General features: G+C 44.7%; 1 protein-coding gene across 1 annotated transcript; it reads right to left on the bottom strand.

The window, feature by feature from the left end:
* Positions 1-12,441, bottom strand: znf839 (zinc finger protein 839). Its single transcript, XM_040137253.1, has 10 exons — positions 11,318-12,441; positions 7,843-8,949; positions 7,193-7,324; positions 6,681-6,794; positions 6,450-6,542; positions 3,266-3,412; positions 3,044-3,148; positions 2,599-2,686; positions 2,304-2,475; positions 1-2,103 (listed from the first exon to the last, which is right to left on the bottom strand). Exons 1-10 carry the CDS (start codon positions 12,185-12,187, stop codon positions 1,497-1,499), a joined length of 3,435 nt encoding a protein of 1,144 aa, XP_039993187.1. The 5' UTR covers positions 12,188-12,441; the 3' UTR covers positions 1-1,496.
* Positions 12,442-13,045: the final 604 nt, after the last annotated feature.

Here is a 13,045-nt window from a genome sequence, read left to right as displayed (position 1 = left end):
GTTTGTCACATCAGTTTATTGGAGGAACATGAAATGTGTTTAATGCACTGAGCACTCGAACGATCAACATGACAAATCAAAGTCTGATTTCCTCCAAACTGTTTTCCGTCCATCCTCACGTTGATTCTCCAGACAACTATAAACGTTCAGTTTATGTTTGGAAAATGTTTCATTGTGAAGTTTTATAAAAAGTAATAAAATAGTGCAACTTTTTTTAAACTTTGTTTATCATATTTATCTACATATTAACAGCCAACTAATCGGTTTCTATTTTTAAACGAACAAGTCCAAATATGGAAACACTGAAGGAAAAAAAGTTTACAAATTTACAATCACTCCAGATTCCTTAAAAACCAACAGGAAGATCAGGTATCTTCTGTCCAGCCCGTTAATGACATCATCAAAGGTGAGAACTGAATGAACCAATCAAATATCAAGCTGAACTGAGACAATAAGACTCTTTGTTCATCACTGCTGAGTACAGCAGCCCAGAGGGGACACATCATCGTTTATTATCTCAATCACAAACTGATTATCTCGTCTTCTCAATGAATAATGCTGCTCATATTTAGATGTTTAATCTGTTAACCTGAGGTCAGGATTTATTGATCAGCATTTACTGATTAGGTTATCTGTAGAAATCACACAATTTACTGTTTATCAGCAGTTAAATGTGTCATTACCTGTGACATTTCATGTTAAGTTTGATAATTTCCCTCAGGATAACTGTGTTTAAATATTAAATATGAGCACCAAAAAAATAAAACAATACAATTCAATTTTATTGAGAAAATTCCTTCTTGAGGAGCCTGAAAGTTGACTACAGACAGTGGCTTCACTCTGGTTTCTGAACAGTTTTGACATTTTTGGGAGAAAAATTTCAGGTGTTTGTTGGAAGATCTTCAACTTTTTTTCTAAACAGGAAGTTCAGTCTGAAGAAGAAAGAACAAAACGTCACGTCAACAGAGTCTGACAAGAACAGGTCCAGATGAGATATTAAAGGAACAATTTGTCCTGTTCATCCTCCGGTGCCAAATCTAAAACATCTCCAACAAGACAGAGCTAACAGAAACACTTGAAACCAGCAGTCTGAAGATCTGCTAGCACCCCCTAAAGGCTACTGTGTTCTTTACACCCACAGTTACAATGTTCATTTTGTCCTGGGGTACTGAGTTTGATTGGACTGACTTACACGTAAGTTTATGCTCTGCCCCCAGTGGAACAGCAATAGACAGGTGTTCATTGACTTGTCTTTTAAGACTGTTGTAGGTCAAGGTGTTTCATGGGTCCAGGTGTTGGTCAATTCTTTGCTGATGTTCACCTTTGTGGACATGTAAGACTCATAGCTGCAGGTATTGTCTGTCTACAGCACCTGGGAGCTCAGATGACGTTATAAATACCACCTTAAAAATCCAGAATCTCCCTGTCAGCCTGATGCACTTCAGGGCAGTTTCTGGTCCTGCTCAGTCCAGATAGGTCTGGGTTCCTTTCAGAATTTAGTGAGGAGCTTTGGCTCCATCAGACGCCTCGATGCCCAATAGGGCCTGGACCGCCTCCAGGGGGACCCCCTCTGGAGTCTGGATGTGCATAGTGGTCCCATCTGGCCCGTTGACAATGACAATCCTGTCTGTTCCAGGCTCTGCCAGCTGGACTGTCAACCCCTCAGTCTGGATGTAGATCTCCTGTCCCTCTTGCAGCTCTTTGGTCTCGCATGCATCTGTGGTGCTGGACTCAGACTGGGATAAGTCGCTCTGCTGGAGCTGAGAAGAGGCCCGAGTCTGGACTGTGCTCGACTCAAGTGTCTTGATCGTGGGGGACCCAGGTTTCTGGGTGGAATCAGGTGTCTGGACAGAGTCAAACTCAACTATCTTCGTGTCTGCAGTACTCTTGCCACTTGAACCCAGAGCTTTCTCCAGCTCCTTCATCTGGGCTGCAATGTCAGAGGTGCTCAGGACCTGGTCCTGGCCTGCTGGCAGAGGCTCTACCTGGAGATCATTCTGCAGAGGCCCCTCCCCCTGGTCTTCACCTGGGGTCACCTCCATAGGTGTGGCGGAGGGTGGAGCCATGGTGCAGGGTGTCTTAGCAGGGGTGGCGCCAGAGGAGCTGGGGGACAAGAGAAGCACATTCATACCGTAGCAGACCAGATCCGCTCTGTACACCTGGTCCAGGTGTGACACAGATACACTACACAGCATATTTAGGCAGATGAGACAGGCCACCAGCTTCACACCTTTGATGACACATCTCCATGTGATCACCTGTTCTACCTGTACACTCAGAGGATGGGGGTGGGGTCAGCTCACCTGGAGGCAGAGTCAGCAGTGGTGGTCAGCAGTTTGGATCCATCTGGAACCACCAAAGGAGACACAGAGACCGAGCAGGACTTCAGAGAGGAGTTCACAGGTGTCAAAGAGTTCACTGGGGTCATAGAGGTCATTGGGGTCCCAGAGGTCACGGGGGTCACTGTTGTCTCGCCTTAGAAGGAAAAGTGGCAAGACATAAAGAAACATGAAATCAGTTCAGCTCAAAACGTAGAGTTACAGTTACAGCAATGTAACACAGTGTATTACTAGTGTAGTAGAAATGCAGTAATTGTACCTGTCCTGTGCGTCTCAATGCCATTTTGGTGAACTGGAACACTATTCTCCATCTTGAATCGCTTTGACGGTGGCAGCATCTTGGAATTCTGGGGAATAGATTTTCTAAGTGTAACTGAACCTGGATCAGGTTTACCTCTCAATGAGTCGTGGTTTCTAACAGAGTACAATGGGTAGATCCAGGTCTCTGAAATCACGATCTGATGTTTCCATGGGCAAACACATTAACAGGAAACTCCAAAGATAGCAGGGTGCAGGTAAACATACGGAACCAGATCCAACTTGGGTACAAAATCAAACTGGAACCAGATCCAGACTGGAGCCAGACCCAGCTTGAAACCAGTTCCAGACTGGATCTAGACTGAGCCTCAATTCAGATGTAAAGTCGAACCAGATCCAACCAAGAACCTGTTCTAAGAACCTAACCTCACTGTAAACTTGTTTACCTCCATGTATCGGACGTTCTTATTGGTCAGACTGGAACTGGGAGATGCTCCAGGAACCACCTTCATCCTGTTCACCTCGTCCAGTATCCCTAGACACCTGGCAACCTGAATCACACAGTACAGTACAGTACAGTACAGTACACGAACCTAGTTATGGACTTAAAACAGAATGTCTTTGACCTCCCAAGTAGAAAAGAAGCAAATCACAACAGAAGCCCTCACCTCAATGTTCCTGACCTCAAGCGGCGTGGCTCCGCCCTGCGGGCTGATGATGTAATCCTGAGCGGCCTGTTTCACCTGAACCTGCAGGGACTCATACTCCCGGTAAATATCTGGAAACCGAGTCCGAGCTGGACCACCGCGCTCCACCTAAAAGCCACAGGACAGAAAATAGTTTCTCAGTAATACTTGAGAAGAGGACCTGGTCTTACTGTATCACTGACTGAGATAAAGAAAGCACCTCCTAACAACACAAGAAATTATTACATTTTTAATCATCCATCCATTTTCCATCAATTGTCATGGATTGGGTCATGGTGGCAGTAGGCTAAGCAAAGCAGTCCAGACATCCCTCTCCCCAGTAACGTCCTCCAGCTCCTCCTGGAAAATCAAAAAGGCAATCCCAAACCAGCTGATATACATAACCTCTCCAGTGTGTTTTGGTTCTGCTCCACTGTCTATACTAGTTTTATGTGCATGGTAAACCTCCAACGGAGACATCCTTATCAGATGCAAAACCTCAACTGGCCGATTTTGAAGTGAAGGAGCAGTGGTTCTCCTCTGAGCTCATTCTGGCTGTTTTCATCCTGAGCTCATTCTGGCTGTTTTTCATCCATGATCTCATCCATTTGGACACTACACAAAGTGTGTTATCACAGGTTAGGACCGCAATTTAGATAAACTGATAAATTAGGACCTTCACCTTCAGGCTCAGCTCCACCACAGTAGTCCGGTGCAACACCTACATTGATGCTGACTCGGCACCAATCCAGCTGTTGATCTCGCCTCCATCTGACCTGCACTGGTGAACCAGCCCCTGAGAAACTTTGAATTCAAGTGGGGTTCCCTCCCATCCTGAAGGGAACAATCCCCTGGTTTTCAGCAGAGTACCAGACCTTGACCAACAGGGCCGGGTTGGGCACAGTCCACAAGAATTACATGTAGCCACCATGAGTTTCCACTGTGGAGTTCCGGTCTGAGTTTTGCTGTGTTGGAGTTATTCCTGGAGAAACAGAGGATGTCCTCTATGAGACTAAGGGTCTCTGAAAGAAAGACTCTAACTGTTGTTTGTGCTTAGGCACCAAACAGCTGGGTGGAGTCCTAGAGAGAGCCCCACCTGCGGACTCTGAAGGGGAAATTCAACAGTCATGAGCCACAATGGAGAAACCTAGGGGGATCAGTCATTCTCCATTGTGGAAGCAGCTGCTTATAGTTGTGATCAGAGGTTCTTTGGTGCCGGTCGCAGTGGTAACCAAAGAAACTGCTAGTGGAGTGGACACCAGCTGTTAAGGAGGTTGTCAAGCTGAAGAAGTAGTCATTTCAAGTTTGGTTGGCTCAGGAAACTCCTGAAACAGCAGACATGTATCAGGAGGATGGAAGAACTGCAGCCTCTGTGGTTGAATAAGTAAAGACCTGGGTTTGGGAGGAGTTCAGAGAGTTCATGGAGGATTTGTAGTCAGCCTGTAAGAGGTTCTGACAAAACATCGTATGTCTCAGGAAGTGGAAACCGGGTTTAGTCCAGACTGTTTTCAGCAGGGAGGAGAACTAAAACCCTGGACTGAGGATATCGTTGGGCAGTGGAGGGATCACTTTTAGGAAGTGATGAATTATTACCTTATGATCTGCTGGAAGAGGTTTTCCAATGGTTTATTGTATATGTGCACATGTATATATAAGCTTGTTCTGTATATACTTATATATACACATAGCATTCAGAAAGTATTCAGACCCCTTCCCTTTTTTCACATTTTGTTATGTTGCAAGCTTATGCTAAAATCATTCAATCTACACTCAATATCCCATAATGACAGAGCCAAAACAGAATTTTGGAATTTTTTGCAAATCTATTAAAAAGGGAAAACTGAAATATCACATCGGCGTAAGTATTCAGACCCGCTTCTTTGACAAATTTAGCTCAGATGCCTCCTATTTCTCTTGATTATATTTGAGATGTTTCCCCCTGTGTTAAATTTAATCCATTGTACATGATTTGGAAAGCCACACACACCTAATTATATAAGGTCTCAGAGCTGATAATGCATATCAGAGCAGCATATCAGATCGGCAAAAACTAAGCAATGAGGTTGAAGGAACTGCCTGAAGAGTTCAGAGACAGGATTGTGTCGAGGCACAGATCTGGGGAAGGCTACAAAAAAATTTCTGCTGCATTGAAGGTTCCCAAGAGCACAGTGGCCTCCATTATTCTTCAATGGAAGACTAAGAACCCGATGGTAACTGACTGAGTTCCAGAGATCCTGTGTGGAGATGGGAAAAACTTCCAGAAGGACAACTATCAAAGCAGCACTCCACCGAAATGAGCTTTATGGCAAAGCGGCCAGATAGAAGCCTCTCCCCGGTGAAAGACACATGAAAGCTCAATCGGAGTATGCAAAAAAGCACCTAAAGGGCTATCAGGCTGTAACAAACAAGATTCTCTGGTCTGATGGAACCAAGATTTTACTGTTTTGCCACTCATCACCTGCCCAATACCATCACAACGGGGACGCATGGTGGTGACAGCATCGTGCTGTGGGGGTGTTTTTCAGCAGCTGGGGCAGGGAGACTGGTCAGGATTGACGGAAAGCTGAACGGAGTAAAGTACAGAGATATCCCGGATGAAAACCTGGTCCAGAGCACTCGGGACTTCAGACTGTGCCAAAGTTTCACCTTCCAACAGGACAATGACCAAGACACACAGCCAAGACAATGCAGGAGTGGCTTAGGGACAACTCTGTGAATGTCCTTGAGGGGCCCAACCAGAGCCCTGACTTGAACGCAATCAATCATTTCTGGAGAGACCTGAAAATGGCTGTACACTGACAGTCCCCATCCCACCGGACAGTGCTTGAGAAGATCTGTAGAGAAATTCGGCAGAAAATCCCCAGATCCAGGTGTGTAGAGCTTGTCATGTCGGACCAAAGAAGACTCGAGGCCATAATCGTTGCCAAAGGTGCTTCAACTGAATACTGAGTAAAGTGTCTGAATACTTATGACATGTGATATTTCAGTTTTTCTTTTTTTTTTAAAAATGTCTAAATTTCTGAAATTCTGTTTTCGCTTTGAATTTTATGGGGTACTAAGTGTAGATTATGAGGGAAAAAAGGAATTTTAGCACAAGGCTGCAACATAACAAAATCTGAAAAAAGTGAAGGGGTCTAAATACTTTGAATGCACTGCAAGCATGTACCTTTGCCAGCAGCAGCTCCCACAGACTCAACACTTTGGTCAAACGTGGAAGAACGATGTCCATCAGCTCCTCATCCTCACACTGCTCCACCAGCTGTAAACAACACAGTCATCATGGAAATACAAAAACACATTTCACCACCGAATGTACAGGTCATTACATCATGCCCATAAAGAAAAACTTCTTTGGAAAAACTCTGAAAAGTCCATGTCTCCATTTCCTTCCTCTTACCTCCTGCAGTCGGTCTCGTCTCCTCTCTGCCTGCTGCTCTGCTGTTACTGTGGTTACGCTGAGCTTTGGAGGTCGGCCACGTCGACCCCGCCTACTGACCAGGCCCACTGTCACCTAAGAGAATTGACAAATCAGATTATCTGATTATTTACCTGATTTTTGCTCATGAAGAACAGCAGCATATGGAGATCTCAGAAGGTTTCTATAAAAAAATTTCAGGCTGCAGTTACTGATGCATTATTGTAGTGTTAAAGTATTATTTTGTCATGCTGTCGTTGTTATACTGAATCAGACAGCACAGGTGTGATTTACCGTCGGACTGTTATAAATGATCTGACTGTACAGGTGTGATTTACTGTAGGACTGGTGTACTGGACTCTACAGATCTAGAGCTGACTAATAAATCAGTAAACAACATGAAAAAATTCCTGAATTAATATTCAGTGGTTTATTTCAAAGTTTTTGTTAAATAAAAATCCAGTTTAAACCAATGTGAACCACTTTGAAGCAACCTTAGGAGGCGGTGCCAGCAATCGACCCCGGCCCCGGCCCCGGCCCCTTCCTCTTCCTCGTCCTCGGGGCCGGCCAGGGCCCCGGTGATGGAGGCCCCTGAGTCCTACAGCTGTTGCTGGACCCCCCTCCACCTGAAGACAGACAGAGAGTAGAGCAGGCAATAACTAACCAGTCAAAGAGTCATTAATTAACTAGTTGTTAAATAATTAGTCAGTTAACCAGGCAGTCATTAACTAGTTGGTAATAAACAGGACTAATTAACCAGTCAAATAGTAAACCAGTCAGTAACTAACTATTCAATAATCAAGACAAATCATCAACTAATCAATCAGTCATACTACCAATCAAGAATTAACTAGATAGTAATAAATCAACATTGTAACCAGTCTGTAGTTAACAAATCAATACACCAGACTAAATAACCAGTCAGTGAACCACAAGTTATTAACTAGAAGTAATGATTAAGTCAGTAATTATCCAGTTAGTATACCCTGTACAAAACAATCATTATTTAGTATTCCATACAGCAATTAACTAGTCTGAAATTAGCTAGTTAGTAATTAGCTCATCAGTAAGTGAGTATGTATGTAACCACTCTCCACTCTCCACTCTCCTGATCTGAGCTCTGATCGGTGGATGGGTCTCTTACTCTGTTTGTTGCCATGACAGCAGGTTTATCCTCCTTCTTCTTCTCCTCCTCTCTGACTGTCATCTCCTGTGATTGGCTGACATCTCTGAGTGTGCGTGGTGTGTTGCCAGGCTGGTTGCCCAGCTGGCTGCCAGGTAGATCAGGATCTCCGTGGGTCGGGTTAAGTTTATAGTGCCGGTTCAGACCTCCAGGACCAATGTAGGCCTTGTCGCAGGTCTGGCAGCAGTGGGACCGGGACTTGTGGCTGTAGGTGAGGGAGGTGGATGCACCGGGAGCATGGGTATCCTTCCTCCCGCCCTCCCCCTCCTCCTCCTCCACACTCATGTCGGAGTAGTCGTCGGAGTCAGACTGGTGGCTGTCAGCCAGGTCCTCCGTTTTTATGAATTTGTAGTCTCTGGCTTTGTACTTTGGTGGTCTGGAGACCCGACCGGATCTGGTCTGGACCTTCACAGCCTTTTTCTCCCTCTTCTTCACCTTCTTCCGCTCCTCTTTCTCTCTTTCTCGTTCCTTCGCTGCTGGGGCTACAGGGGGCGGAGCAGCAGGGGTTGTGGTGACAGTTGCAGGTCGAGCAGGTGTAGTGGTCTGTACTGGGACTGCCGCAATGACTGCAGGTGGTTTAATGGGACTCTTACTAGAAGCTGTTGTTGTGCCATTAGCGGAATTTTTGATTAGCGGGACGCTAACAGTTTTAGCAGTGGAATTGGGTGGGGTCCTGACGATGGAGGTGGCCGTGGTCTTAACAGCAGAGGGGTTCTGGACTGTGATGGGAGATGCTACAGGTTTCTGACCCGGACTGGAGGTGGTGCCCGTTGACGTCGTCTGGCCTGTCAGCTTGTGGACCAATGGGAGAAGTGATCCAACGACAGGGGCGGGACTCTGCAGCAGCAGCTGGATGGGCGGGTCCCCTGGACTCTGCTGCAGGAAGAACTGCTGACCCTGCTGACCAACCATAGGCTGGATGTGGATGATCTGAGCGCTGCTCACGCTGCCATTGGCTGACAGCTTCACCTGCGGAAGATTGACAGCTACACTTTTATGCTGTGGGGCGGCACCAGGCTTCACTTCCTGTTTGGGAGGAACCTGGATCTGTATCCTGACGGGCTCCGACTGAAAGGACACAAAACCAGAAACCAGAACCTGCTTCATAACAAAACCAAAGCTCTGATGATAAAACATTATGTTGCTTTAAAAAGATCATGTGATATAAAAAAGCCAAACAAACATTCTGTATTTCCAGCTTTTTACACTAGAGGATTTCCTGATTTTCTCTATTTTAAGTGAATGATGTGGTCAAACTACACTTTAACGATGGGCATGTTTTCACTATTTTTTGACATTTAATGACCTAAATGATTATTCGAAAAAATAATCTGAAGATGAATTTATAATGAAAATAATCACAAATATTTAAAGTCAACTTCAACCTAAACTGATTTTTTTCTAGTTTTATTTGAATAATTTTAGAGGCCTAAAGAAATAAAGTCATCCAGTGGGTCACACCACTGTTTTCTCTAACAGCAGCATTATGACTGTGGCTGCTGATTTTTTTTCTTTTTTAATGAGAAGACGACAGGAGAAGAGGGCGCCATCTTATCTCTTTACAAACTAACATTATATTATTTTTCGCTATGGACGCTTCAAGTCCAGGTCAATTCACACACCTGTGAGTAAAGCATATAAACGAGAAACTTGGCGCTTACCTGATAATGACAGTACATTGATTATAACAACAAGCACTGGGTAGGTGTCAACAATGAAGCAAGCAATGCTGATCACAGATTCAGTATTATCATTCGCAGTCCTGCAACTTCATATGAGTATGGCACAATAACATTAAATATGCTAGAAAATACATGTCTGTGAAATAAACATCATTTAGAAGTAGAGTTCGGTTGATTCCTGGGTTTTGCTAATCCGGTCCAGTTCTTCAACAAAACTTAAAGTTCAAACTTAAACCAGTTTGATTTTATGTGAACCGGCAGCAAAAACATTTGTCATTATGGCAGGTTCTGGCAAATTAAAAAGTAGCCTACATCAGCAACCTGTGCCGACAGTGTCACGGTCCTAAATCTAAACTTGAATTGCATTAGTAATAAACAATATGACAATGTGATTAACATAATATTTTGTTTGTTTCTAAATGGACTAATGGAGCCAATATTGTCTGATGAGTTGTGCACAATTTACTGCTGAGCTGAGGCCAGAACAATAAAGATCAAATTTCAGTAGATGCACAAGGCGCATGCTTTGTCTGTTTGCTAGAAAGTTCATGTTTTTTGGGGTGACGACAAGAGGAGACACGGCAGACTTACTCTCAAAGAAAACTAGGCCAAAGTCCTATTTTATTTATTATTTTGATGTTTACAGGAAGAAAAGTTAAGTTGAATGGTTGATGTGACAAATGAAAATACAACTTGTCACTAAATTGTCCTGCTGATAGTGGTGGCGCTTCACTCTCTGCTTATTCTTATTAAGTGTTTATTGGCGGTTGGCAAACCAGCTTTGATGTGCATTACCGCCACCAAGTGGACTGGAGACGCTACACTCTCATTCATGGATTTTTCAGTCTCATTATGTTCCACTCGGGAGCATTTGCTCTTCTTCCTGGAGTCAGGCCTTGCTACGCACAAGGGCCACCGTAATGTGCAAAAGTTGTAAATCTCAAAGACAATTGACAGGTTCCTTAACAGAGATTAACGTATACATATTATTTGGATAGGATTCCCTTAAAAAAATGTTAAAAGTTTAAGTTGTTTTATCATTGAAAATGTATCATTACATTTTAGTAAATTAACACTGTTTGATAATACAACAGTGTGGGTGGTTGTTAATATATTTTTGGTTCAATAAATGTCAATAATTGTTGTAAAGATTATACTTTTATGTTCAGTAAAATTGTTGTTTTGTAAATCTCAAGACACCTCATATGTAAGCTAGACAGACATTTCCCCTACTCATTACTGTGCACATGCGAACTGTATGTACTTAGGCCTCAAGAGCCCTTCTGGTGCCAGCAGATACATAGAAACCTTCCGGCAGAACGTGCTTTGCGAGCACAAAAACATTTTTTTCACACACATGCTTCACCTCTGCTGCTACAACTCTCATCGTTGGGGAAACACTGCACATGAAAAAAAAAATGAAAAGTTACAGGAAAGTCTGAATAAATAAATGTGAATTTGTCAAACGAAAATAATTTTTTTTGTTCTCTTCTGTCTATCATCTCTTGACCAGTCAGATTTACTCTGCGACCCCTTGTGGGGTCCTGACCTTCAGGTTGGGAACCACTGTTTTAAGTGAACATTGATAGACCTTCTCTCCGATAGACCTTTTCTGACAGGGTAGGTGAACAAACAGGTGACTAAAGACGCACAAACAGAACCAGGGAGGAGGTCAGTCTGGATTTGCCTGAACCAGGTGAGGCCACTACAGGTCAGATGGACCAGACTGATCTTTAACCAGATGTGTGACTCACCTTCTTCTGGACCACCTGGACAGAGCTGCTGGTCTGCATGGCCACCTGCTGGGCGACACTCTTCAGCTGCTGGGAGGCGTTGTTCTGGGTGGTGTTTAGGTTCTGCTGCAGGACTTGGACCTGCTTTTGCTGCTTCAGACCCTGCTGGACCTGGACCGGCTGCTTCAGACCCTGCTGGGGAACTTGGACCTGCTGGACGTGGACCTGCTGCTTCGGGGTCTGTTGAGGGACCTGGACGTGGACCTGCTGCTGGGGGAGCTGGACGTGGACCTGCTGCTGGGACTTGGTGACCTGGTTAATGACCTGCTGCAGCTGGCTCGGGTCCAGTGCCGCGTTCTGGACCGGGATGGTTTTGACCAACTGGCTTTGGTGCAGCAGCTGGGCGGCCTCGGTGTCGGAGACCTGGACGATCTGCTGCTTGGTGAGCTGGTCCAGAAGAGCCTGCTGCTCTTCGACCGTCAGCCCGGAGCCCTCGACCAGGCTTCCGTCCGGCTGCACGTAGATGATAGTGGTGTTGACAAGGTCCGGGCCCAAACCGGTGAACTCTGTGCCCACCAGGATGCTCTGTTCTTCCGGGCAGCTCTGTAACAAGTCCGCCAGCTGAGCTCCGGACCCTGACGGTAAACTCTCTTCGGGCTGACCGCTCTCAGCACCGAATACGGTCTGTGAATTCTCCCCTGGCTGGCCGCGCTGGTCGGCGTCCGCTGCCGATACATCCTCCCCAGGATGGGTGATCTGAGCGGCCGAGGCTGACAGTAAACTGTTTGTGGGCTGAGTGCAGTTGGCGGCGGGGGGCTGAGCCGCGGCCCCCGTCGGCGCAGCGGCTGTTATTGTTCTGGTCGAACCGCTGTCATCCTCGTTGTCCGCCATTTTGGCTGTGAGGCTAACTGTTAGCTTAGCTCTGACTGGGGGCCAGTCGGTTGCTCAAAGCAACTGGATTGTCGGTCGATATCACCGAATAAATACTGTTTTATAAAATCTGTGTGTGCTGGTGGATAAAACGCTCCGCTGGGACGAAGGACGTCATCAACGGGAGCGGTGATAAGGTAGCAGGTAACGGTTAGCGGGGGTCGTTTTGAACTAGCCTAGCTTAGCCCACAGCAGGAGCGGAGGTGCGGACTTCCCGGAACGGAACCAGCACCGGACCGGATTCATTATGTTAATATTCAAAATTTGAGTGTGAATTATTGTATGTAATATATATATGAACTGTACATTTATGAAATAAACACACATTCAGATGAGAAAATATTTCAAAATAAAATAACAACACCAATATGTTATGTTTTGTGCAGAAAATAATCATTATATGTTAGAAAGTGGCCATGTGCATTTAGGTGTTATTCCATTAATATAACACCATTATCGAGACGTTATTATAGTGATTTGTTTATGTATTGAATGTTTCTGTTATTCCACATGTTTAATAATTAAGTTTAATGAAGGAAATTGTGTTTATCAACCCATTCACAACTGTACGCCAGAAAATACAACTTGTTTGGAAATCTGGTAATTTTACATTGACTTTAAATTGACCAGTTTGGTTGTCACATTTAAGGAGAAACTTAACTGCTCCCATTATATTAAAGAAGGCCGAATGTTATTTTCATTTTTAACCAGTTTAACTCAACTGTTCACCTTAAAAGTGTTGGTATAAAGTACGACTTTTAAGATCTCAAATGGAAGGACAGACACAGCATCCAGGTTTTCCAACCAGTAGTCGCAGAG

This window comes from Xiphias gladius, chromosome 10 (genome assembly GCF_016859285.1).
Source record: "Xiphias gladius isolate SHS-SW01 ecotype Sanya breed wild chromosome 10, ASM1685928v1, whole genome shotgun sequence".
NCBI lineage: Eukaryota > Metazoa > Chordata > Actinopteri > Istiophoriformes > Xiphiidae > Xiphias > Xiphias gladius.
The sequence above is the reverse complement of the archived record's forward strand: the minus strand, read 5'-3'. Positions and strand labels throughout refer to the sequence as shown.

What these genes read in the sequence shown, in the direction of transcription:
- znf839 (XM_040137253.1), bottom strand. Translation starts at nt 12,187, where the DNA reads ATGGCGGACAACGAGGATGACAGCGGTTCGACCAGAACAATAACAGCC. An exon ending in TTGAGGTCAGGAACATTGAG is followed by an intron (nt 3,149 to 3,265) that starts GTGAGGGCTTCT and finishes TGTGTGATTCAG; the next exon opens with GTTGCCAGGTGTCTAGGGAT. An exon ending in AGAACGTCCGATACATGGAG is followed by an intron (nt 2,687 to 3,043) that starts GTAAACAAGTTT and finishes TCTATTCCCCAG; the next exon opens with AATTCCAAGATGCTGCCACC.